The sequence below is a fragment of the Oryx dammah genome, unplaced genomic scaffold (assembly GCF_014754425.2).
Source record: "Oryx dammah isolate SB20612 unplaced genomic scaffold, SCBI_Odam_1.1 HiC_scaffold_10, whole genome shotgun sequence".
Lineage (NCBI taxonomy): Eukaryota > Metazoa > Chordata > Mammalia > Artiodactyla > Bovidae > Oryx > Oryx dammah.
In genome coordinates, this window is record NW_024070194.1 from 76,058,222 (window position 1) to 76,085,908 (window position 27,687).

The 27,687-nt window shown below is 43.3% G+C and overlaps 1 protein-coding gene across 1 annotated transcript in view; it reads right to left on the reverse strand.

Moving 5' to 3' along the window:
- Nucleotides 1–345: 345 nt before the first annotated feature.
- The window catches only part of SPTLC3 (serine palmitoyltransferase long chain base subunit 3), a 149,002-nt gene continuing 121,660 nt past the window's right edge, over nt 346–27,687 (reverse strand). Inside the window, exons 10-12 of the mRNA XM_040248292.1 lie at nt 15,016–15,151; nt 8,483–8,612; nt 346–2,520 (exon numbers count right to left, since the gene is read on the reverse strand). Of these exons, the coding sequence (XP_040104226.1) occupies nt 2,407–2,520; nt 8,483–8,612; nt 15,016–15,151 (380 nt within the window). The 3' untranslated portion in view covers nt 346–2,406. The remainder of the gene's footprint in view (nt 2,521–8,482; nt 8,613–15,015; nt 15,152–27,687) is intronic.

Sequence of the window (27,687 nt, forward strand, 5' to 3'; positions counted from 1 at the left end):
TTTGCTATTATGCAAATATACCCTCCTTACAAATATCAGTCTAGATCCTTCCTCTTCTGCTTCCCTGAAGGTCATTTTTAGAAACAGCATCTTCCATCTATTTATTAGTCAGCCAGATTCTCATCTCTGAATCTTTAAACTCTTGCTCTGTAAAGAAAGGGGAAACTGTGCTTGTGTGTGTGTGTGCGCGCACATGCATTCTTCACAGTTGGGAGGGTTGGGGGTGTAAGATGCTACAGTTCTGTTAGAAAATTATCTTTCCAAACAGAGCCAACCAAAGGGACTTTGGCTCTGGTATAGCCGTGAAGACCCAATAATACCTATTGGATTGAAATCACACTTTTATTAACTTAGCAGTAGATTTTTTCTTATAAAAATGAAAAATTCTCACAAGTACCCTCTTAACCAGTCTCACTCTATAAGACATATACCCTTATATTATTAACCCTCTGGGGCCTGAACCCCTCTAATGTGCTCAGGAAACATTCCATTTGGATTACAGTTGTTCTCATAAGTTCATATTCAGCACAGACAGTCTGACAGAGCTAGGTTATTGATCTCATGTTGGAGAATGTAATCAATGACTCAGCACTCTGGCATCTTGATGAAGATTCATTTTGGACAATCAACTAAGATCAACTTCATTTAAACATACATTTTCAAGAGAAAAGACCTCTGTGCCTTCCTTTTCTTGGCACATGTATGCAATATATATTTTCTTTGCACAAGGAATGCTGCACTGATTCACTGAGTTGAAATTTAGTCTCTGTTGGAATTTAGTTATCAAAATCAGCCATTGAATGGAGCAACTGCATTTTCAGGACCCACTTCCTGTCCTCTTCTGCTTATAGGACTCCTTACAAAAATTCAGAGGGAACTTTATCATGGGATCCAGTTTTAAGCTGATGTACCTATTCGGGTAATAGTTTCCCCCATAAAAAGCTTTCCACACTGATCACCTTTACCCTTTAAAAAGCTGTGAGCATCCAGGCCCCCAGAACATGAGGGCTGCGGGTGGGGTTTCTGCTCCAGCACACAGCATGAGAGCTGCGCCCATCCGCGTCACGTGTCACGTGAAGTCAAACCTCTCTTGAAGTGATTTGTTTAGAGTGTCATTTGATGGAGTGGAATGTTCTGTAACTCATTTGAACTATTACAGAAGCTTTGGTAAAAGGTCACCACTGCTTTTTGAGTTTCCCAATCTGGGCACCATCTGGGGGCTTGTTAAAGATAAGGTTTTCTTGGCTTTTTTCTATACCGACTAGATTCAATTAGCAAAGGGCTACTTTTGCAGAGAAGTTTGTGTTCACATTTAGAGAGCGAGAGACAGACAGACAGGCAGATGTATAGAGACAGACAGAGACAGACAAAGGCAACTCAAGTAAAGCCCCCTTAGCACCAAAGTGGAGTGCTTATGCCAGAGGACAGTACGGTTTAATTGGTCTGAATGGAGGGATCAGAATTGAAAAGCTGAATAGCATTTACTTTTAAATGTTACTTTTGAACCAATCCGTTCTTCACGTATAGTCTTAGGAGTCAACTCTAAAGGAACTTGAGTTCCCCATGTCCTCCACACTCAGTAGGAAAAGGAGAGCTCGTTCCTCAGTGTAGTAAAAGTGACACAAAACATTCAGTCCACAAGGCACCAAGGACGCTCACACTGTCATACCTTTATCAGTTTAGTCTAGGCCTACATTTGGCTTGCTTGCCTTCTTCCCTTTTCCTGATGAAACAAAAGTCTTGAATTTTCTAAACCTCAAAAACTCGGCTATAAAACTGTAGGAAACCAGGAAGAGGAAAAGGAGAGTTTCCTGTAAAGACGTCTTTGGTCTTGCTGGCCAGGTCTGCGCTCTCCCTTCAAATACTCCATATGGCTTCTGACACTTGTCCTTGGAAAAAGTCCAAATGTGGCAAATGGTAGAGGCAACATTTCTTTACCCTCCTGCCTGGAACTTCCCATGATATGGATGAGTTCTAGCTGGTTCTTTCATGGGTAAGAAGCTACTGCCCACCACCCTTGCCCCCATCTGCAGATAAAGTTAGCAAACACATAGTGAGATCTACTGAAGTAAAAATCAAAATCCTCTTATTTGGCTGGAATTCCTAAAAGGGTCTGGACTGAAGAGGCTGCACAGTAGCAGCTAAAACGCAGGCTTTTTGCCATTACAAATATTCTAAGAAATGTGTGTGTGTGTTTGTGGCAGGATGCTTGGGGGAGGAGAACGTTAATGTCTCTACAGAGACATGAAAAACACCACAGTGATTGTGTCTCCCTTGGTTCAATGAAATTGTTTTGGAAACCGAAACTGTCCTTAGAAAGGAGGAGAAATCCATTTATATTCCTTTTGAGACAAAGAAGGAGGTCTTCCTGGCCAAGTCTTTAGGGTCCATTCAGGTTCAGGAAACTCAATCCTCAAGTTCAAAGCTCATCTCATCATAGAGTTCCGGGCGTGCTGACTTCCTGTTCCGGGAATACTTTACATCCAGGAGGTCACCCATCTCATCCAGGGCTTCCAAGACCTGCAAAGAGATTGCCTTCCATTAGTTTTATTTAAACTCCCAAGTGGCCTTGCCCTCTGAGGTCTCACAGAAAACCACACTCTTCTTTTGCCAGCTTATTTGCTTTTTAAAGAAAAGGAAAAAAGATCCAAGTCGGTAAGCTGAGGATCATAAACCAGCTCTAGAGGAATGTTAGAGGCTAATGCATTTTATTTCATATTCTTTAACAGTCTAACTCCACATTACGCATGTTTAAGATATTGTGGGGATGTGAAGAGAGGAAGAAACGCATTTGATTCATGCTTACCCTTGAAGTCTTTATTTTTAAAATTTAATGACAGTATAAACTTGTGAGAGAAAAAGAAAAATGTTCACAGATTATGTTTGAGTTAAGCCCTCATGACACAAGAAATCAACCTGACCAGGAAGAAAATGAACATGGTGGTAACTAATTCCTTCCCTGGTGGCTCAGACAGTAAAGAATCTGCCCGCAACGCAGGAGACCCAGGTTTAATCCATAGGTAGGGAAATGAACATCCTCCTTTCTCTCTTCCATGCTTCCCCATCCCTCCCACTCTCCGCTTTTAAATACTCAGCTCTGCGCTCCATAGAATAATGAGTTTAAAACTGTAAGAGACCAAGAGCTCATCTATTTCAATTCTCTTAATCCAGGCAGGTAAATGTACAATTTTACAAATGAAACAATTGAAATCTAGAATATACACAATGTAATTTTTCCTTCCAGTCCATTTCGAAATCTACAGAATTGGGCATGCTTTTTTTTTTTTTTTTAACATTTTAGTTCTGTTTTTCTCAACCAGTCAAAAGAAAATGGAAAGATATTAGAGTCTAATGTTTAGAAAAAAGGGAGAGTAAGAGTTGCTAACATCAGAATAAATGACTCATGGGGCTTATGGATGTTCTCTGTTAGGAAGACTTTCAAACTGACATCAGTTAAGATCTCTGTCAAGATGTTATGAATAGTTTATTTCTAGGTGGTAGAATTATGGGTGATTAAAGTTTTCTTTTCACTTTAATGCATTTGCTTACCTTTTATACCAAATATAAGCACTAAGAAAAAGCAACAGACATTACATTTTAAGTGGCATAAATCTGTGATAGTTTCTACTGCTTTTGCTGAAGGTGGGGGATGGGGCAGGTTGGTGACTTTGAAAATGATGGACCCACATACTTGGGGGCGATGGGAGACAGTTCATGGACGATGTGGGAGGGAAGCATAGGACTTCAATTATTTATTAATCTCAATCTTTTAAAAATATATTTTTATTTTTAATACAGTTTTAAATGGTACTTTCCATTTACAGCTATTACAAAATATTGGCTGTATTCCCCGTGTTGCACGATACACCCTTGAGTCCATCTTAAACCCAGCAGCTTGTGCCTCCTGCTCAGCCACCCCCATATTGCCCCTCCTGCCCCAGTAGTAACCACTGGTTTGTTCTCTATGTCTGTGTCTGTTTCTTTTTTGTTATATTCATTAATTTGTTGTAGTTTTTAGAGTCCACAGATGAGCAATATCATACAGAATTTGTCTTTGTTTGACTTATTTTGCTTCTCATAATGCCCTCCACATCCATCCATGTTGCTGCAAATGGAAAAATTTCACTCTATTTTATGGCTGAATAGTATTCCATTGTGTGTGTGTGTACACGTTACATTTTCTTTATCCATTTGTCCCTTGATGGACACCTAGGTTGCTTCCATATCTTGGCAATTATAAAGAATGCTGCCATGAACATTGGGAGTGTATGTGTCTTTTTAAATTAGTTGCTTTTTTTTTTCAGATATATACCCAGGAATGGAATTCCAGGGTCATGTGGCAGTTCTATTTTTATCTTTTGAGAAACCTCTATACTGTTTTTCACCAATTTACATTCCCACCAACAGTGCACAAGGGTTCTCTGTTTTCCACATCCTTGCCAACACCTGTTACTTGTGTTCTTTATGATGACAGCCATTCTGACAGATGTGACGTAGTATCTCAAACTATTTAACTGTTTTTGATGTCTGTTGTAAAATGTGCATAATAAGCTGTAATGCATATATAATCTCAAAATGGATTTATGTTGAGGCTCATTGATCAACTACCTGAAACACACCAGGACTCAAGAAAAGCTGGCTTTATGCAGCTTTTGCTGCCTCAGGGAATACATTCTCCTGAACCATCTTCCTAACATCTGGGAAGAGTTACTTGCCACCTTTGGACTCATGCATGAGAGGATTCTAGGAAAATAGGGGGCCAGTTCTGGGTAGGATGCTGCCAAGAAGTGAGAGAAACTCAGTGTTGGCTGTATGTAGATTTCCTATTTGGAAGGTGGGAAGATTAAAAGGAGGTTAGAGCTGACCTTGGGCTTCTCTGGTGGCAGAGACAGTGAAGAATCTGCCTGCAATGCAGGAGACCTGGGTTCTATCCTTGGGTCAGGAAACTCGCCTGGAGAAGGAAATAGCTGCCCATTCCAGTATTCTTGCCAGGAGAATTCGAGGCACAGAGGTGCCTGGTGGGCTACTGTCCATGAGGTTGCAAAGAGTTGGACTCGACTGAGAGCTAACTCTACCACTGCTACCACTAAAGCTGACCTCAGTCCTTCACTGAGGACTGCCATTCACGTTAGAAGAAGTACATTTTAAGTCACTTTGTGTTTGTAAAGTGGCCCTGTTTCTGTCTTGTTCTGAAGACGGTCACTGAATAGACTTGTCTAATAATGTGTATTTTTGGTAAGTGTTGTTTATGTTCAGTTACCACCTTAATGCCCTGACTTTTCAAGGGGTCATTTTTCATATTCTCTTCTGTAAGAAACCTGCTCAAAATTTTGTATTGATTTGATGATCTCAAAAGTTTAGAGGCGTTTGTTTAGGCGAGAGTTCCATGCCTCTTCTAAACCAGGTGATCTGTAGGAATTAACTCGTGAAGACAACCACAGGGTCTGATATCTACTGAACTGGCTGTTCATTGAGTGCCTCAATGCTGTTTGGGTCAGAAATAAGATGCAAATCCACCCAAGCTACTCATCCCTTCTGCTGTCTCTAGAGCTTGCTTTTGGGCACGTGGTCTTCACCCCACACCTGCAATGTTCTTCTCATAACTCCCTTCTTCTATCAGTGTGTAAACATGCTCAAGTCTCCCTCCACTTTCAAAAGCTTTTTCTAAACCAGTTTTTCTTGTTTTTACAAACTTCTTGAAAATCTTATCTACCCTTTCTTACCATCATTCATTACATTTAGAAGAAACAATTTATTAAAATTAATATACTGGAAATATATACTCATTTTAGAGAAACTGGACAATGTAGAACAGAAACAGCAAAGTTCTCCCATCATCTCAAAACCTAGGGTTAGTTCAGTTGTTAATGTGCCATCTAATGAATCATTACTGTGTTTTGTTATTGTTGTTGTTGAGTTGCTAAGTCGCATCTGACACTGTGAGCCTGTGGACTGCAGCACACCAGGCTCCTCTGTCCTTCACCATCTCCTAGAATTTGCTCAAATTCATGTCCATCGAGTCAGGGATGCTATCTATTCATCTCTTCCTGGGCTGCTCCCTTTTCCTTTTGTCTTCAGTCTTCCCCAGCATCACATACTATGTTCTACACATTGGTTTAAGTCCTAAAAATATAATGGTGAAGCAGAAAGATATGGATCCGTGTATGTGTGTATGTGGTGTGGTTGCACATGTGTGCAATTTGAACTCAAAGTATCATCTTCATTTTTAGTTCTTTGTATTCTTATTTCTGTTCCCTTCACTCCCCTAAAACGCTCTGCTCGGAGCAGCAGCAAGCTCCTGGTAACTGCTAAGCTAATGATTTCTTCTCCCCTCTCACAGCATTTGGATGTTCTGCTGATTCTCCCCCAACTTGGAGCTTTTGCCTGTTTAATGTTGGGCAGTACGCCAGCTCGTGACTTTTGGGATTGCACTAAGTCCATCCTAAAGGAGATCAGCCCTGGGTGTTCATTGGTAGGACTGATGTTGAAGCTGAAACTCTAGTATTTTGGCCACCTGATGTGAAGAGCTGACTCATTTGAAAAGGCCCTGATGCTGGGAAATATTGAGAGCAGGAGAAGGGGATGACAGAGGATGAGATGGTTGGATGGCATCACTGACTCAATGGACATGGGTTTGGGTGAACTCCGGGAGTTGGTGATGGGCAGGGAGGCCTGGGGTGCTGCAGTTCAGGGGGTGGCAAAGAGTTGGACACAACTGAGTGACTGAACTGAAATGAACTGAGCTCCATCTGAGCCCAGGTCCTCATCTGTGATTCCTGTATCCACCCACGGATGCAGGCACTTCTGGAGTCTGCCCTTGGCCCATGTACTTATATTTGGACAATACTTTCTTCTACCATTGACTTTAGTGATCTCCCCTTGAAGTGAAGTGAAAGTCACTCAGTCATGTCCAACTCTTTGTGACCCATGGACTGTAGCCCACCAGGCTCCTCTGTCCATGGAATTCTCCAGGCCAGAATACTGGAGTGGGTTGCCATTTCCTTCTCCAGGGGATCTTCCCAACCCAGGGATCAAACCCAGGTCTCCCGAATTGCAGACAGACTCTTTACCAACCGAGCCATCTGGGAAGCCCTGATCTCCCCTTAGTTCCTCAAATTACAGCAACTCCAGTCTTGCATGTTCTCCTAAGCTGTAGAATTGGATTTTCCTTTTTAAAAATTTTATTAAAGTATAGTTGATTTACAAAGTTGTATTAATTTTCTCTACAGAGTAGAGTGATTCAGTTATACATATCTATATTGTTTTTCACATTCTTTTCCATTATGGTTTGTCCCAGGATATTGAATATAGTTCCCTGTGCTATACAGTAGGTCCTCATTATTTATCCAACCTATGTATAATATTGGAACTTTTCCACCAATGGCTCATAGACATGTAATCCCTACATGTCTACAACTTAGCTCATTTGATTCCCCTAGTCCTGCTGGTGATTTGCTATTCTTTGCCACATACCTTATTTCCTAGTAACTTGGCTCTGCTGTTCTTCACTCCCTAGAGGGCTAGAGACCTCAGATTATCCTTGATTTCCTGGCCTACATGTGTCCTGCATCCAAATATTTGCCAAGTCTTGGCAGATCCATGCACGCATAATATCTGTTCCTAGAGTAATTTCTTTTGCTCCCATTGCCCTTGACCTCATCATCTCTTATTTTGCTCAGATAGCTCCAAACATGTGATGACTCACTGCACCTCCATGCTCCTGCAGTTATCTTTGCCAGATTGTCATCTCGAGTGTCTGTCCTGCAGTTGTCATTCTTTACTAGGTGAATTTATTCTCTCTGGTATTATTATGAGGTGCCTGTTTATAGTACATCCTCTTAGACTTTTTGCCCTAGAGTTTTGCATAGAGCAGATACCTGATAGCGTTTGCTAAACTGCTTTGATTTTTATGAGACAGTTTCATCAACCCCAGACTGACTGATCTGGTTTGGCTCTGATATTATTCATTCATACAGAGATTGAAATTTAAGGACAGTAAAATGGTAAAATGGTTTTGAAATCCTTTGCACCTCAGGTAGGATGAGCTTTTACAATAGGTCTGTCTTTGCTGTTGGCTTTCCAAATCTGGCTTATTTGGGTCCTATTTTCTTGTGATGGATGTAGTGGCTCTGACCAGTGCCAGGATGTAGGCAATTGCTGCTGAAATAGCACAAGAAATCACCATCAGCATTTAAGAAGCCAAGAGCAGACGTCTGGCTTCTCAGTCAGTCTTTGCTGTGAAACTGAAAGAGTGACTTGACTCAAGTCTTCCCTGGGTTGATTTTCTTTTCTTTCTGCTGAGTTGATCACATTGTTGTGCATTGCTGGGACTCCCCTCACCCCCGTCCCCCTTTTTAAAATAGTGAGGGCTATTGGTGTTGGATCCAAGAGAAATCCAGGGAAACCCAAGCAAGCTCTGTAAAAGAAGGCGCCCAGACTCCAAGGCCCCGTCCCGCTGCTTCTGCTGGGCCGTGGCACTCACCGTGTCCAGCATCTCCCGGGTGTGTGCTGCTGAGACACAAAACCGAGCCCGCGCTTCTGCAAGGGGCGTAGCTGGAAATCCAACGACCACCACACCGATTTTTCTCTCTAATAGATGTCTTGCAAAAGCCCTAAGGGAAAGATTAAGAAGGAGGTTAACTGAGAGATGACAAAATTCTACTGCAAAAAAAGGAATGTGGCTAATGACTTTGTTTTTAAAAAATAAGTAGAAGATAACTGAAGTAATGAAACTTCTGTCAAATACAATTGACCAGGAAATGTGGCAGCCAGTCACTTGATAGCACCCATAACTGTGTGTGTATATTGTGGGACATGGCCCGTTCATTAGACAATGATGTGTTCAGTCTTCAACACTGAGCAGAAAATGCAGATGGACATGGACGTGACCGTGACCCGGTTGAACAAATTCACATATATGGAAACTTTTTGTCTGCAGAGTTCCTAAGGATTAAAAGCCCTAACACACTTGTAGGACAAGAATAGAGACACAGACTTCGAGCAAGGGCTTGTGGACACAGAGGAAAGGAGAGGGTGTGATGAAGTGAGAGGGTAGCATTGACATATATACATTAGCTTGTGTACAATGGACAGCTAGTGGGAAGCTGCTGTGTACACAAGGAGCCCAGTCTGTGCTCCCTGATGGCTCAGAGGGGTGGGATTGGTGGGGCTGGGGTGGGAGGGGGGCTCAGGAGGAAGGGGATATATGTACACATATGACTGATTCATGTTGTTGTACATGGAAACTAACACAGCATTGTAAAGAAATTATACTCCAATAAAAAGAACCCTAACACAATGCAACTACATAAGGAAACAATTTGTTAGATGCAAAACTATATGCTTTCAATACTTAATACAGTACCCATAATACAGTATGGAGATTTTGAGAAGCCTCTACTTCATGACTGTAATTTCAGAATCAGGATCAGAGGGTCTGCGGGAGACAACCCCAAGCCATGTTCTCTCTCCAGAGACAAGGATGTTATTTTCCATCAAGCCAAAGATATGAAATAGCAAGGGTCTTCTCACTTTTTGTGTGCCTTCAGGGATAATAAACCCATCAGCTGGACTAAGTGGGGATGGGGAGGAGGGTGGGAGGGAAAGAAGTGTGCACTCACAGAGTCTTTCTCTAGAAGAAGCCTAGAGGCCTAGGTCATAGAATTACAAAGCTCTTTGATACAGAGTAAAACCTTTTAAAGCTACGATTCCTTCCCCTTAACCATTTCTAGCATCTTTTTATTTCAGAGCTAATCTCAGTAACGATTCTAGAATACTGAGCTCTCAAAGTCTGTAAATTTCTTGCACTGAGATCCAACCTCAGGCACAGGCTTGCACATCCAAGTAAGTGAGTATTTCCCTCTCTGTGCTCATCGCTCCCCACAGGACTCCTTTGTCCCTGAGAAGCTCTGCCCACAAGTTGGGTAAATGTCTCAGATCTTCTAGGCTTAAGAGGCGGTGGTTGTTGTTTAGTTGCTAAGTCATGTCCGACTCGGTGACCCCAGGGACTGTAGTCTGCCAGGTTCCTCTGTCCAAGGATTTTCCAGGCAAGAATATTGGAGTGGGTTGCCATTTCCTTCTCCTTTGTAGGTGTCTTATTTTAGGCTGGAAGCTGACAACACCCCAGAAACACTGAGTTTCAAGAAGAATCCTCGATGCAGCCACGGAGAGGAAGGTTGTGGGGTTTCTCCTTCTCCTCCTGTCTAGCTGACAGCTTTTAGGTTTCCTCGTGCAGAAGGCAGGTTGTCAAAGGAAGCAATGGAGATTGCAGGGACCACCAAACACAGCCTCTCTGACCCCCTGGCTCGGGCAAGGCGAGATTCAGCCTTTGATTTGGAAAGGTTGCAAGGAGATGGAGCTTTCTAACTGAGGAAGTTTGAAAACCAGCCATTCTTTCTCTTTCTTGATCACCCTATGGAAGGCTGCCCACGGAACTGCACAGGATGAGAGCTTGTAATTGTCTGAGAAACAAGTCAAGTGCTTTTATTGCTAGAGTACAAACCACCTGACCCATGATTTCTGGCCGGCTTTTGGGACTCCCCAAAGACCATTTTCACTGTCTGCACTTTTCTCTTTGTACCAGAGGAAGTGAGTTTTGCCAAAGAATGTAGAGTGAAATATATGACTGCTGATTCATTAGGTTAATCTGAGGCCTCCCTGGAGCATGTCTAGATTTAAAGCTTACAACTTACACAACTAAAGCTAGCCTCCTTCAGTTAATGTATATGATTGTTATGAACGTGCAGCATAATGAGCCTCTGGGTTTGTACTCCCCAAATCAAATTAGAGCTGGCATAGCCCAAAAGAAACTAAACTACTTGAATAAGAAGAATAAAATATGAGCTCTGCACTGCGCACAGCATCAGTGCGTTTTCTGCACCACCATCCTCCAAGCAGATGATGAGGCCTGGGGCTGGAAAATGTAAGTCCTCTACCAAATAGGAAATACAATTCTTCTGATTATTTAAGTGAATTTTTATATGTGCAGTGAAATCACATTCTATTCTACTGCATAGAAGAGTCCAGTGGTAGAACGGCAGTAGGATTTTATTCAGAAGGATACCTGGCTAGAGATCATATTTCTATTCTGCACTGGGGGGAAATGTGGAGAAATCACAATTCTTTAATAAAATCAAAGGTTTTTAAATAAGCAAATGGAAAAAGTGTTCAGACACTGGCTGAGAGAACTAACTCCCTGTTTCAAAGGCTTTTCTGCGTATAAACTTTCCATTAAAGGAATATCAGAGAAGAAAACAAGACCAGGGAATGGCTACTCCAGACAACAATAGATAACATTACCTTTTGGAACTAACCTTTTCTAAGTTTTCTTTAACAACAGAAATAATTAGATTTTTTTGGTGCTAATTGTACAGTCCCCATTGTACTAATCCATGCCCTTTTGATTCGCCAATGATGACAGTAAAGAGGGTTAAATTATGCTCTGCATTGCTTTAAAGAGATGTGCATTTTCCCCCAAGGACTAAAGCTTGAGAGGCTGTGCAGTGCATTGAAAAGAGCCCTGGTTTAGGAGGCAAATGGAACTGACCTGAACTCTGGGCTCTAGTACCTGCAACAGGAGTGACATTGAGAAAACAGTTTTGACTTCTGTGCATTTAGGTGTCTTCGTTTCTAAACCCAAGCTAGGCATCCCACCTTCAATGGCTGAACACTGGGTTTAAGAGCCTTCCTTAGCATATAATTAACATTCAGCAATATTAGCTCCTCCTTAAAACTATCTTACAAGGGAAGGTACTAGATCATTTGACATATCATCCAAGGTCCAGTTGATGCAGGGCATAGCAAGATCTTTTTCTACTCTTTTTCTGGAAGTTTTATTTTTATTGAAGGATAATAAATATTTTACTTTATCCTGTATAAAATAAATATTTTTTAAATATTATAATTATTTTAAAAAGACATGCAACCACAATGACTTAATGTTACACTCAGTTGAAACTAGTAATAATAATCATTGTAGCCACAGTAGTAGAAGTAGCTGTAATAATGATGTCTACCACTGAGTGAGTGCTTAACCAATCACTATACTAAGTGCTTCATATGCACTATTAATACTATTAAAAATAACAGCCAACACTGAGTAGACCCCTGTAAGAGGCGACATGCCAATGCTGATAGACTTCATCTTGTTTAATCTTCAAATGATATTAGGAAATAGGTCCTATTCAATCCCATTTTCTTTTTTTTTAAATTTATGTTTAATTGGAAGATAATTGTCTCATGATGTTGTTCGGTTTCCACTGTAGAACTTGAATCAGCCATAATTGCACATGCGTCCCCTCCCTCCCTTCTCCCATCCTCAGAGCACTGGACTGAGCTTCCTGTGTTACACAACAGCTTCCCACTAGCTATCTGTTTTGCACACGGTAGCATACACATGTGAATGTTGCTCTCTCACTTCATCCCATGCTCTCCTTTCCCCTCTATTTTCACAGTCTTTATTCTTGCCCCACAAATAGCTTCATCAGTACCACTTTTCTAGATTCCATATATATGTGTTAATATGTGATATTTGTTTTTTTATGACTTATTTAATGCTGTATAATAGACACTAGGTTCATCCATCTCATTTCAACTGACTCAAATTTGTTCTTTTTATTGGCTGAATAATATTCTACTGGGCTTCCCTGTGGCTCAGATGGTAAAGAATCTGCTTGCAATATGGGAGACATGAGTTCAAGCCCTGGGTTGGGAAGATCCCCTGGAGGATGACATGGAAACCCACTCCAGTATTCTTGCCTGGAGAATCCCTGTGGACAGAGGAGCCTGGCGGGCTACAGTCCATGGGATTGTAAAGAGTCAGACATGACTGCGTGACTTGGCACAGCACAATATTCCACTGTATGTATGTACCATAACTTCTTTATCCATTCATCTGTCAGTGGTTGCTTCCACGTTCTGGCTATTGTAAACTGTGCTGCAATGAACATTGGGGTACATGCATCATGCATCTTTTTGAATTATGATCTTCTCAGGGTATAAAAATGCTCATCGTTGCTCATCATTAGAGAAATGCAAATCAAAATTACCATGAATTATCACCTCACACTGGTCAGAATGGCTATCATTAAAAAATCTATAAACAGTAAACACTAGAGAGGGTATGAAGCAAAAGGGAACCCTCTTGCACTGTTGGTGGGAATGTAAATTGATACAACCACTATGGAGAACAGTATGGAAATTCCTTAAAAAGCTAGGAATAAAACTACCATATGACCCAGCAATCCCACTACTGGCCAATATACCCTGATATATCTCATTTTCAATATGAGGAAAGCAGAGATTCAGAAGTTTGGTTCAATGAGGAAGAGACAGAATGAAAAGTCTTTTTCATTCCAAACATCTCATTATACTCTAGAACATAACTTTTCCAAGAAACTCCTTCTCAGTTTTATTTTCATGTTTCGCATTAGCTTTGCCAAGTCAGGACTCCTGTCATGTAAAGGAGGAGGGGAACTCTCCTTCTGTTGCCACGCACTTAAGTGCATTTGTTTCGTTCGTTGTGGGCTCTTCTCATTAGATGGACTCAACTTCCCATCCTGTTGAGGTTCTAATTCCAGCTCCCATCATCACATATCAAGCACACTCCCTAACACCACCCTCCAGTATTGTGTGCTTAACACATTTCAAAATAAAGCAAGCTTACTTTCGGTGTCTTCATTTGAGCAAATCATAAAGTATTAGATAAGCATGGGCTAAGCGTGGAGTTGGAACACACCACTTCCCCGGCCACTCTGAGTAAATGTGGATTTTTTCCGTGCCATCCAAGACCAGATGCTAGAGGGCTTTGGGAAATCTGCCGCTTGGAATCACCGTTGTCCCCCCTCCCCGCCATCAGCACAGAGCAGTGTCTGTGACATCCACAGCACCCTGTCTTCTGGGCCACCCCAAGTGCTGATTTCCTGACCCGGATCCACAAACAAAGGGCTCAGTGGTGGACAACTGTGGTGCACGAGGCAACTCGTGTGTGTGTCATTTGGCCCTGGCGAAATGACGTGAGAGTGGACATTAAAGAAACCATCTTTTAGGAATGTTTAACTCAGTCCTAACCATCATGAGTTTTCAACAAGTAGCCCCAGAGCTTCTTTTCTGCACTACTTCTAATAGCCAATCAACCTAGACTGTCAGAGAATCGAATAGAAAGTTCCATCAATATTGTTGTGTTAAAGGAGTGTCAGGACCTCCAGAATCTGATGAACATCTGTTGATAATTACTTTTTCCCATGTGCTGGGTCAGACACACAAATATTTTATATTTAGAAAAGATTTTAATTAATTTCTTTTTAATCACAGAGTTCATTCATGTTTAGCAGATTAGAGAATGACTCCTGGAAAAACTCATCGACACCATATTGAGAAAAAGTCTTTTTTTTTCTTCTTTATGCACTTATTACTAATGCTCAACTTCAGAGTCACAATCAGTGGAAAACAACCTGAAGTCGGCTTACAGGAGAGGTATTAAAATTTGGTGTTGGGAGCAAGAGTTTTGGAGCAAGAGCCTAAGTTTGGGTTTGCCTTTTGGTTTTCCTACACTTGATCTTGACTTTGGAAAGCTATTTAACTGCTCTCAGCCTCAGTTTCCCCACACAGGAGGCTGCCTTCTTTGGAGGATGGCTGTGAGAGTTCAACGGGAGAATGCACAGAGTCTGGTCATGTTGCTTTTGAATGTTGGGAGAGAGGGTTTCTTGAGGTTCTCCCTGAGAAAGATCTTGGGGCAGGAGGAAGGGCAAGACCCTTGTTCATTTATAGCTGAGGCCTCAGGCAGCAAGTGGTTTCACCCAATTCACAGAGCATGGAAATGGTGGGCCACAGCAGCTGGCTCCCTTCCCACAAGACCTTGTGACTTCTGAGGAACTGGACAAGTGAGTTTTGAGCTCAGCATCTTGCTCAAGATGCAAAGCAGCACCTGCGCTGAAAGGGTCCTTGGTGTTGGAGTGCCATCTCCATCAGATCACCCTGGGGCTTAGGTGTTATGGTGGGGGTCCGCTGGATACTCACGCTACTTTCGCAGGCATGTAAAGGAGCAGGGGGACCACAGGAGACTCTTCATTGCCATACACAATGAATCCCATTTGGCTTAGTCTCTGTCTGAAGTATCTTGTATTTTTTGCCAGTTGCTGTACTCTCTGCAGCCCTGGAAGGAAATAGGCATGAAATCCATTAATTCCCACCTGGAAGAGGGAAGCAGATGCCAGACTGTCTTGGCAAGTGCTGTTAAGTCTTTCTGCAGATCTGCATTAAGGGCTGGAGGATGGTCAGAGCAGGGTGGGCAAAGACCTCCTGGTGGGCAGGTATGGGCACTGATGCCCGGGACCTCCCTGTTCCTGGAAGACAGGGTCCGGGGGATAGTGCTGCTGGCTACTGCTGCCAACTACAGTCAGGCTAGGCTTCAGGGCAGCAGGGGAGCAGGAAGGGTGTCTCGCCAGGATGAAGGAGGTAAACTACTATTTACTAGGTATCCACAGCGTGTGGCATCTGCTAAGTGCTCTAGACACATTAGTTCAGGGGAAGGGAGTGTGACAGGAAATGGAACACCAACCAAGGAGATTGTTGCAAACCTCAACTGTCCCTCTTTTCCGTTATTACTCTTCACCCCTTCCCCCATCCTCGTTCTCCAGGAAGATCCCTCTCCAGCTCTGCCAGTCCTCAGAAAGCTGACCGTGAGGGAGAAAACCCCAATTGTTTGTTGTACTTTCTTGAGAAAGCTGACCTGTCCCCCAGGCTGGCAACAGCCCGTGGATGAAGGACACGCTTGGCCTAAGGGCAGTTCATTTGGCTGCTGCCCAGGGAGCGGTGAGTGGGTCTCTCATGGGAAGTTTGCCAAAGAGATAATACATATGAATTAGACCAGTAAGACTGTCTTGCTAGTAGAGCATGACTATAAAAAATTTAGAGAGAATCAACAATTGGATGAAAAACAAAAAATGATGGGAATTGAGAGAAAATTGTATTACTGGAATCTGTGAGACAGAGGAAATCACTGGTCAGTAGAAACTAGGGTAGCCACGAAGTAGAGAAGCAGGCAGTGCAAGGTCAGATAGGAGCGACAAGAGAAAAGAGAAACAGGCTCCTGGGGGAGACAGGCGTGAATCAAAGAATCACAGATGAATGTAAAGTTGCAGCTCTGATGAGGGTGGTAACGAATGCCACGGGGTGTTTGAGAGTCCGCAGTGGAGAGCTTAGACCAAGTCTGAGGAAAGCAACGCCTGGTGAGTGAGCTGAGATCTGAAAGATAGACAAAGGTTACCAAAATAAAGAGGAGGGAATTCCTCACCCAGGAAACAGATGCAAAGGTCCTATAGTTTGTAGACAAAACAGAATGGTTGAGAACCAGCAAGATGTGGTTGAAGGCAGGGCAAGACAGAAGGAACAGTGAGTAGACTGTCTGAAAAACCAGAAGTACAGGGAATTGGAGAATCCAGCACTGAGTGCTTGGGAAGAGGAGCTTAAAAGGGAGACAAAAGCAGGAGCAATCAGGGAGGGAAAAGAAGTCAGGAGAACTGGCATTCACTGGCGTTATTGATAGTGCACTCATGGATAACTTTTGCTGTGAGGTTCCTAGCTGGGACTTGGTTTTAAAGACACAATTAGTTGCAGGTATAGTTTGCTTTCATTCATATGGGCTTTTAGTTTCCTACCCACCTTCTTGAAACAATAAGCTCTCTCCCCTAAAATGTCAGATTTGCAACGTGAATCCAAGAAAGGGACTTGGAGAGGTATAGAACCATTTGCATAAATTTTGTTGCATAGACACAGCCTCTTTTGTGCTTTAAAAAAAAAAAAAGAATTGTTTTGGAACATGCTGAAGTGTCTTCTGGTACAGAGAGGAAGCTATCTGAAGGACAGAACTAGAAGTAAAGAAGAAAAATATTTGTCATTACTTTAAACAAATTTCTTCATCCATACATTGAAACAGTGTGTGCTTAGGAAGATGAGAACATAGGAGCAGGGGTATTGTGGATCAGAAAAGAGGGGCTGGAGTATGATTTGCTTAAAGAAAGTGATTCAGATACAAATGAACTTATTTACAAAACAGAAACAGACTTATAAAAAACAGACTTATGGGTACTAAAGGGGAAACATCGGGGGAATAAATCAAGAGCTTGGCATGAATGTACACATACAACGATACATAAGATGGATAACCAGTGAGGATCTACTATATATTTATTAATAGATAGCACAGGGAACGCCACCCAATGTTCTGTGATGACCTATGAGAAACGAATCTAAAAACAGATGTATATATATGTACATGTATACCTGAATCAATTTGCTCTATGCCTAAAACTAACACAGCATTGTAAATCAACTATACATCAGTAAAATTAAAAAAAAAAAAAAGGTGTTTCAAATGAAGGCACAGATATACATCCCAGTCTTCAAAATGTATTCCATATGGCCTGTCCCCTTGTATGTTCAGCTCTTCTGTTGATTGTTAGCTGTACAATGAATAGATGAGTTCATCAGGCTGAGTCTGATACTTCCTAAATGATCCCCCTCTAGGACTAGATGGATTTCCTGGTCTGGTAGTACCTGAATGACTTATATTGCTTTTCCCAATGGCATTATCTTTGCACTTGCCCATAATGACTCATCCATCATTGGGCTGCCCCACTACTTAATCGGCCCCGAATGTCCTCTCTGCCTTGATTAACCCAAGTAACTGGATCACCAGCTAATGTCATCACTTTCTGGTTTCTAGATCTTTTGGAGAGTTGACCAGATGGATCAGAATATTGATCACAGGGGCAGCTGACTCTTAAGAACTGGATGTTTTATTCTTGCCATCTTTTCCCTCTTTGAACCACGCAGCATAGCATGGCAGGCAGGCCATTAGGACACACTTTGTGGACACCACTTTTTCTCACGTAGGGCTACTATAGATGGCTTGATGTCTTTTGAGCTGGCCAAGATACAGCTCCTTTCAATTACTCTATTGCTCACTTCTGAAAATTGGAAATATTTTGCTAGTGTTGGGCCTGGAGGCAGAGAGAAATCTGTACATATAAAATGCTACTCATCTGCAGGATGTGGGTGATTTGATTAATTATGCTATACTTTGAGCTTCTTGTTTGAAAAGCACTATGTCAAAGTAGAAGGAATTTTTGCACTTGTCCTTTCGTACAGGGGTGGGCATGCCAGGATGACATGAAGACTGGGCATGGTAGTGACCTTCCCTTTGCAACACATAAGGTCCCTAGTTAAATACTTTCTGATTCTCCTTCAACCTATTATAGAGAAGACAGGGGAGGCCCCGCCCAGATAAATAAGTTAGGGGTCAGATCTCTTATGTAGAGTGCTGGAGAGCTTATGCAACTGTGTTATTTTGCTGTATTCTTGGTTCTCTGGAAAAGGAATAAGCTCTGGAGTTAAATGGACTAGGAAACTCCAAACTCCACGTGGACAACTTAAGGCTTTAAAACCTCAGTTTTACCTGAAAATAAATAAACTTATTTCACAGGAAGACTTGGAGCAATAAAGGGGTTAGTGCAGGAACATGCTTAGTACTGTGTCTGGGAAACAGGTATTTACAAGGTTAGTTACATTTTTCCATTAGCAGCAGTTCTCAGCAGCCTCAGTGGCACCTTGGAGCATCTAGAGAGCTTGGCAAAGCCCATGCCCGGACTGTACCCCAGACCAATGAAATCGGCATCTCTGGGAGTGAGACCAAGCATGAGTTTTGGCTTTCACCAGGTGCAGCCAAGGAAACTCAGTGTCTCAGAAACAATGGCCATTACCAGTTCAGCCCCAAGGCCATGGGTGGCTGTGTTTGGCCGTGTCTTGGCTGAGTCATGCTCCTTGGTGGAACATGGAAAGTAAAAAGATGGGCATTTGTCCTTGCTTCTTGTTTGGCAAGATGACATCCCAGCAGTTATTGAATGCCTGGGGTCTCCAGTGGTACATTTGGGGGGTGACTTGCTCCCGGACAGTTATCTGCTCCAAAATGCTCACTTGACTGGAGATCAACCCCACTGTCAACCTCACCCCTCCCGTGAGGCTGGATAAGGTCAGGGATGGACCCAATCGGGCAGACGACCTGTAGGGTGCCATTCGGCTCACTCGGGTTTCTAGCTCTGCTGACTTGAGGGATGGACTGGGTTTAACCTTCTCTCCAATGCTGTTAAAACAAAAACAGCTGGGGCCGGGGAAGGAAAACAAATAAAACCCTAAGCGTCCCACTACAAAGCCAAGCAGTCCCCTAATAAAAACAATCATCAGTGGAGTTTCCACAAATATGCTTGGGACAACTCCATCTTCAGAGGGCCAGGAGGCACTGTGGACAGAGGACATGCCCAGAATGACCTGTCAGAAGCTAAAGAAGCAAAATTTCTTCTCTGTTGAACCATCGGCTGGCAAGAAAAAGAAAGGCATTTCCCTCTGTAAGGCTCCAGCGCGTTTGCCAGCCAATACCAATGACACTCTCTATTTTCTGCAGACTTTTCGAGCTCGCTGTCTAACAGAGGAAATGTGCATAGACCCAGATGCCGTCGGGGAGACTCATTTTATTATGCCCCAGGTTGAAAAGGGCACATACAGAAACACACATGGTACTCCTCTCACCAGTGCAGAATACAGACCTGGGAGACCTCAAACCTGCTTTTTGGCAGCTGTGCTGGGAAAAGGTGGTTCTTTTCTTTAGAGATGGGTAGAATCTTCCCTTAAAACCTGTCGCACAATTTAAGAAGTTTATCTTTCTCAACAACCAAATTGATCCTCCAGGGTGCCCGCAGTGGTCTCAGAAGGTCTCCCCTGTCCCTCTGCGCCCACCCCAACCCTCCACGGCTTCCCCTTCCTTCCATTTATTTGTCTGATGCTCACACTAGGCTTCTCCTCCAGGCACAGGGAGGGGCGGGGGCGGGGGTGCTGGGGAGAGACCTTGGAGTAAAATTTCAACGTGGCAGCAGGAACCCAACGTCTGTTATTTTAAGCTCTGGACACCAGACAGGACATTTTGTTTCCAACACACTCTGGGGCAGGGAGATCTCAGGAAAGATCAAGAGGCTACAGAGCAGCAAGAATCATAAGAATCACATTAGCAGTGACAAGCTTCCCAGTGGGATGGCGAAAACAGGGTTTGGAGTGGTTTGCGGAAAGGAACACACGTTTTTATCAGGCGCTGAAGCGCTCCCTTTTGATGTCCAGATTCCAAGGTTACGGCGTGTTTTATGCTCACACTCACATGTGCCAAGGACTGCCCAGGCCTCTCCATGCCCCCATTAATGCACGCAGGAGCGGGACTGGGCAGGCTAGACGGTGTCATTTCCGTGCCTCCACCTCGCCACTTGCGGCTCAAAGACACCGTCAGGGGCTTAATCCACAAGGAGAGGTAAGGATGAACATCCCTTGTGCAGCTACTATGAGCCAGGCACTGTGCTTCTGGGTCCCCTTCACAGACGAGGAGACTGAGGCTGGGAGGTGGCTTTTGCGTTACCCGGTGGATCTGGACATTGGTGGTGCCATCGAGTTTATCAGAGTCTGCTCTTTGAAGAAGCTGTGAAACTTATTCCTGATGAGGTGTGAGTCCCATGGTTCATGGGTTCATACATTTCACCACTGAAAAGCCTTCGATGTGTACCAGAGAAAGGCCACCTGCTAATATGGAGGAGAAGATAAAAAAAAATTCTAGGGCTGTATAATAATCTACCAGTTAGGCAAGAAATAATCTACCAGTTAGTGCCTCTGAGGTGTTGCTAGTGGTAAAGAACCCACCTGCCAGTGCAGGAGACACAAAAGACACAGGTTTGATCCCTGGGTCAGGAAGACATTCTGGAGGAGGGCGTGGCTACCCACTCCAGTGTTCTTGCCTGGAGAATCCCAAGGACAGAGGAGCCTGGAGGGCTATAGTCCATGGGGTCACAAAGAGTCAGACATGACTGCAGCAACTTAGCACGTGCATACAATCTACCAGTAGACCGGGCAGATATCAGATAATAGACACAGGAGAAGGGCTGTAAGACAAATGAGACAGAGTCAGCAGGCCTGTCGCATAGCAGTGCTTCTTGAATCCTTACAGAATAAGTGATATGATTTAATTTTAATTTGCATTACACAGAGAGCAGTTCCTTAGAAAGTTACTAATGATGGGGAATGAGGGTAATTTGGGAGGCTGGAGTCTTCTGGGAACCTTGTGAATTGGTGATTCTTAAACAGGGGAACACACCAGCGTCTTCAGGGAATTTTTTGTTTTCTAGGATACTCATGGGTAAGTCGTCATCTGCAGAGATTCTGCTCCTGCAGGACTGGTGTGGACTTTCTTGAAAGCCTTCCCCTGGGTGACTGTGGTGTGTACCCTAGTTCAAAACCAGCCCTTGTAGTCGTGAATTATTGTGGCTGTTGATTCTATGAAGATAATAAGGATGATTCTAATTGAAGACTCTGGAGAGCAATTTTGTCTCCAAGTATTTTTGCATTTTTCTGCTCCATCTACAGATCTGTATGTCTATACACCCTTTTCTCTTTGCCTTGAAGATGAGCAAGCCACTCATGTCTGAGCACTAATTTACTGCTCTGTTAAGTGGGGATGGTGACGATCTGTCTCCTGGGACTTTGGGGAGAATGCTACTTAGTGCTATTCAGCACAGGGGCTGCTGTGTTGCAGGATTGAAAGACGAACGTGTCTACTGTTTTCAAGGAGCTTATAGACGAGGAAAATTAATAATTATAAACGGTAGAAAGTTGAATGCCCTATGGAAGAAATGCTCTGGGAGTTTGCAACAAAGACCCTGGAGGTGGCAAGAACACACCTTGTGCACCAGAGTGGGGTCGGTAGCCCACTTGCCTAGAACACTGTCAGGAGAAAGATCAGTGGAATAAGACCCAGAGGGCTAGAGTTGCCAGCCTAGGAGCTGGTGGGCACTAGAGCGTCCAGGCAGCAGCACAAAAAGGATACGCCATGTTCTAGGGGGTTTCGGGAGAGGAGATTGCAGCATGTAGTGCATGGAGTAGGATAAAGGAAAGGCTGGAGGTGGCCAGGCACAGGAGGAGGCCAGAGTGGCAGCAGAAATGGGTGAGAGAGGGGCTGCAGCGACGGCTGCGGCAGAGGAGAGACTGTGGCTGAGGAATCGACTTCTTGGAGTTCCTTGAAAGGGCCCCAAGAGACAGTGCACGAGAAAGAAACTGCTCGGTAGCCCCTTTGAGGCAGTGTGTACAGTATTCAGATGCTCCGGTTCTCAGAGTGTTTGCTGGGCAGGTTATACTGAAGAAGCCTAGAGGGTGTGGGGAAAAGGTGAGGTGGAGGCTCAGCAGCTGGGGGAACAGACCCCCCACCTCCAACTTGCTTCCACACCAACAGAGTTGAGGACTGAGAGCCTGATTTCCCTGGGTTCAAACTCCACTCTGCCACCTCGAGCAAGGCATCTCATCTTTCTGCAATTAAGGTTCTTCACCAGTAAAATGTGACTAAAGACAATGACAATAACAATAACAATAATAAGCATGTCCCTTTCGTACTGTTACAAGGATTTTATTTTAAGCACTTTGGAGAGTGTCTGGTACCCAACTGGTCCTATAAGAGTGTTGTAAAATTATACAACGATTTTATAAAATGGGCTTCCATGTACATTTCATCTGAAAAAAATTCTATGGTTCAAAAAGATTAAAAACCGTTCATTTTCAGTCATCACTGAGCACTGAACTGACTTGCTTGGATTTGCTCTCTGAAGCTGTGGCCAACAGAAGTGACCTGCGCTATCTACAGCCATTCTGGTTGTTCCTATAACCTGTTTTTTGTTTGCTTCTTTTTTGTTTTGGTGCCTAGGACATGCCTTTTTATATGTTCTTATTTCCCAGAACTAAGTATTCACTAGACTAACATTCATTCTGAGTATTCAAGATGAAGCTTATAACTACTGGAAATCTTTACATAAAGTCCTATTTTACAAAGGCAAAATGAATTTTAGGGGCATTAACCAATACTTAAGACCTAATCAGGTTAGCTCTGAGAAAGGCCTGGGCTCTCAGGGAAGGAGGGGTCTTAACAGGGACATTCTCCACTGCTGACTTTGAAAATGGAGGGCGTCATATGGTAAGAAATTCAAGTCTTCAGCAGTTGAGGTGGGTTCCCAGCTGACAGACAAACCGGGATCTCAGTCTGGCGACCCTCAGGAACTGGGTTCTGCTACACCCATGGAAGAGAAGGGTGAGCTCCAAAGAAAGCTGCTGACACTCTGATTTCTGCCTTGCCAGAGACTGCCCAGTCTCCCGACCCTAGGAGACTGTGAGATTATAAATGGGTGTTGTTTGAAACCCCTGAAGTTTGAGACTTTTCTGGCAGTCCAGTGGTTAAGACTCTGTGCTCCCAGTGCAGGGGGCAAAGCTTCAATCCCTGGTTGGGGAAATAAGATCTCACATGCTGTGTGGCATGGCCAAAAGATAAAAACAGAAAGCCCTGAAATTCGTGGTCATCTATTATGCAGAAACAGAGAAGTAACACATTCTCTCTCGCCCAGAGCACAGCCACGCATCCACCTGCTTAATCCTCCCCAGCTGTGGCTGGTGGGGTAAATGGTTTTCTCCCCAACTTCTCCAGACAAGAGTGGGGCTAGGGTATGGCCCCCAGTGTGTTGGTGACTTTTGGTGTTCAGCTGAAAACGACCTGTGACAGGGAAAACAAAGATCAATGTGTAACAGCAACTCCCCTTCACCCTCAAAGATCCTACAGCCGGAATCACGTTCTTCTCCAGTTGGACTGAACCGACAGAGAATTCCATGCGTGTTACATCACAACGCCCCCGTCTCCGCATCCACACAGAGGAAACAAAAGTGAAGGGGAAGCTTCTGCAGGACTCACGGTGTAAAAGGATATCTTGTTTGTAGGACGGGAGGAAGAAAGTGGCTACACTATCCTTTTGCCCCAGTGCCATAGAAAAGACAAACAGATTCTCTTTACAGTTGTGCCGGGGAAATCGTTTGAGGCCTCAAAGCAAGTGCAGAATTTACTGCTCTGCCATAAAATTCTACCCTTGGCTAACTCAAGGGGAAGTAAATGAAGGGACCGAACATTATGGACCAGTTTTTGAGCCATTTCTGCACAACCAGACAAACTTCCCCTCCTAGGTAGGGTTCCACGGGTTGGCTAATTCTGTTTATTGGGTGCCCTCCCCACCCCGCAGTGGTCCTGAAAACATGTGAGCAGCCATAGGGCAGAGAGGCAATGACTGTCACTTTGCTTGCTAACTCCAACCTTAGGTCGCTCCCCAACCCCAGGCCAGGTAGAACTTTCTGACCCCCCAGCACAGGTGATTAATCATGGACAGAGGCAGCCTCTCAGTTGAGAGCCAGCCGAGCGTAGCACCTGCCATCTGTTCTGCATTAACTGTTGCTGAAAGGCCAGTGGCCTGTAACCGTTTAGAAAGCGCAGCCCTCTGCGCCTTCTGCCTCTTTTTCTGCATTTCTCTGTGTCTCCAGCTGGCAACCAAGGGCCAAACAGATTTAGGAAGCAGCGGCAGGGGTCTTCCCTGAGCAAGGCCATGGGTCTCAGATGCCAGGGCTCCAGACAGCCCGTTTCAGGTGGGATTCTCTGTGGACTTCTCTGCACTCACGGAGGGACTGCAGAGGGACAGAACTAACAATGTGTTGGGGTTTCAGGGGAGAAAAGAACTTGGAGGAAGTGCATTTTGTATTCGCTAAACTTCCTGCCAAGGTAGGTGCTGAGAAGACCTTTACCAACTCCGCATCTAATTATCATGGCTTCATCTGCCTGATCACAGTCCTGTCTGGTTGTCCCTCTTTATTCCTCATAGAGCTTCTGGGTGAAGAGTAAGTTAGCAAGAACAGTCACAGGATAAGCTTGATGGTTTGGATGGAGAAGCGTGGTTTGCAGCCCTCCAAACAGCTTGCCCTGTGGAGAAGCAATATCTTAGGAGAGAAGTTCGTGAATGAGTCTCATGTCAAATGTAAACAGCAGGAAAGCAAGAAAATTCCACTCTGGAGAGTGAATTGCTGTCACCCAGTGGACTCATTTCTCTCCGCCTTCAAAGTCCTAAATCTTCCCAGTTAGTATTCCCTTTTTTTAAACCTATCAAACTCAAGTGTAAAAATATGTGTGCCCTGTTCCAGGGACCAGAGCAAAGGTCCAAGGTCACAGCTGGAAGGTGCGGAGGCCACTTTCTCCAAGTCCATGTCGGGTTAGGAGTGGGGTCAGTATCTCACCTGCCAATCTCACGATAAAATTTCACAAATGAGCAGGATGAATGAAATAATCCAGACAAAATATTTTAAAAATGAGGCATGGCTGGATTTTCCAGTGGAAATGCATTATAGTTTAAGTCTCACTCTTTTAAGTTTCCTCTCCAGAGGATAAAGAAAAGAAAAATGATTGAGGTTCATAAATGAATGAAGTTATTTGAAAGATCTTGCCATTTTATTCAACCCCTGTTAAGAATTAAAAAAAAAAAAAAGAAATTTAAGCCTCTGGAAAAATTTTAAATAAAATCCCAGATATGGTAAAGAACAAATTATGTGGACTGAATTCGCCCATGTGTACAAAACAGAAGCACACAGTCTTTAATGCTTCCCAAAATAGATGGAATGCTTAAAGCAATGTGCATAGAATCGTATTTTCATATACATTCCATCTTTATGTAAAGTTGCTAGTTTTATCTTCCTACCTGGGTTTAGAATTTAGTTTTCCCTTGACTGGTTTGCCTTGATTCATCACCTGCCGGGTGCTGATACGATGAACATCAGAAGTTTGATACTTTTTTAGCCTCTTAGCCTCCTTTTAGTCCATGTCCCTAGATAACCAAAGTGTGGCTGAATAAGAGAGTTGGGATGTCTCAAAATAAACCCACCCAATTCAGATAATTAACCCAAATGCCCATGGTTTTAAGTGGCATGTTTTAGATGGCAATTTATAATTTTCCGATAAAGATGCAATTTATAATTTTCTATCTCATCACATCCTCCCTTCCCGCCAAATGTCCTGAATTTCTAAGAGTGTGTTACCACTTCCAAAATATACATTCTCCCCTGTTCTGGCTTGACTTCCAGAGCTGTTCCAATTTCATGTCTTTTTAGTTTCTTCTGGGAAGCGTTATGCCCAGGGTCCACTTTCTGCCTCCAAAAAGCACACAGCGTTGGGGAATTTAGCGCCATCATAATCTCAGTACCTGCCATGGCCTGGGATCACGTTCTGCGAAAAAGAAGCAGAAGTGTTTCTAGTAAAAGCCAGACTAGAAGCCCTGAGAGTCCCTATAAAAGGAACGGATTCATCTTCAGTCTTTTGAACTTTGTTGTTCTTTTTTCTTTAGCTACTTTTATTCCATTCCAGGTCAAGAGTTTATTTACTAAGTCAATAGAGAAAGATTGGGAAACTGTCTAAAATATACAATGTCTTCCCACAATATACATCCATCAGAAAGGCTGGGGAAAGGATGTCCTGGGCTGAGGTTAAGTACTGTGGCAAAGACTGGCTGGCTATTCAACGAACCCATTTCCTTCTCCCAGGCAGATGGCTAATTTCATTTCCCAGGATCCTTTGTGGTTAGGCAAGGTCACATGACCCAGTTCTACCAAGAGGATGTGGGCAGAAATGAAACATGCCTTTTCAGCCATGGCCCCTGAAAAGGTCCCCCACACAGAGCATCTTCGCTCCTTGCACCAACCTTTTAAACCATAGATCGAAGTGGAAGGAGCCACCAGATGGAAGGAGGCTGGGTTAACATCCCTTTAGGACTTTATATGAACAACAAATAAATGTCTATTGTGTTTATGTGTTGGACTTTATTACCACAGCAAGTTAAACTTAACTAAAACTGACCTTGTAAGGAAAGATACCATGAAAAATTTTCAAGGATTCAAAATCCTAATGACCATTTGTTTTCTGTTGGCTAAATGGCAACAAGGGAAACTCTAATTTTTATGTGGGAAATTTAGTTCCTCAATCTCTCATTACTAGTTGCCAGGGAATGTCATGAAAACATGAAATTTCTTGATTGAAAAGGATCCTAAGTGCAAATCACCATTAACATAGGGGAGAGGAGGGCAGGTGATCCCTCAGCATACTCAGTGGAAAATGCCATTTTGGATGTGTAAGAAAACCCTCTTACCTGTATTTTGGAAATACACTTCAGCTCGGACAGAGGATTAGCTGGTACCAGTCTTTGCTGATTACTGTGTGAGTCAAATGCACAGTTGAGCTTTGGATGGTGTCTTCATAGGAAACCTTAAGTGAAGGATTCAGCTACTACTTGGATAATTAAAGGAAAAACTCCATTTTTGCTTCTGTGATTCGGTAGCAATAACTTGAATTATCCTGCTTACTCATCTCTATATTAGATGGTGTCCAGAACAAGCCTTAGCATATGTAATCATGTAAAACTATTCATTTATCAAAATAATAGAAAAGGGACTGTACATTTTGGCTTATGCATATATCTACTAAGGAAGTGATCATAACTCCAGTATTTGAACCAAAATAATTCTATAAGTAACCTCTATAGCAATGATACTATAATTATTGATAGAGAGTGATTAGAATTCAGGGAATCGCTTAGCCTTAAATTTGGTCATTCAGTTTTCATTCATTCATATCCTTGATGCTTGCATGCGTGCTCACTCACTTGACTGCATCCAACTCTTTGCAACCCTGTGGACTGTAGCCCACCAGGCTCCTCTGTCCATGGGATTCTCCAGGCAAGAATACTGGCATGGGTAGCCATTTCCTTC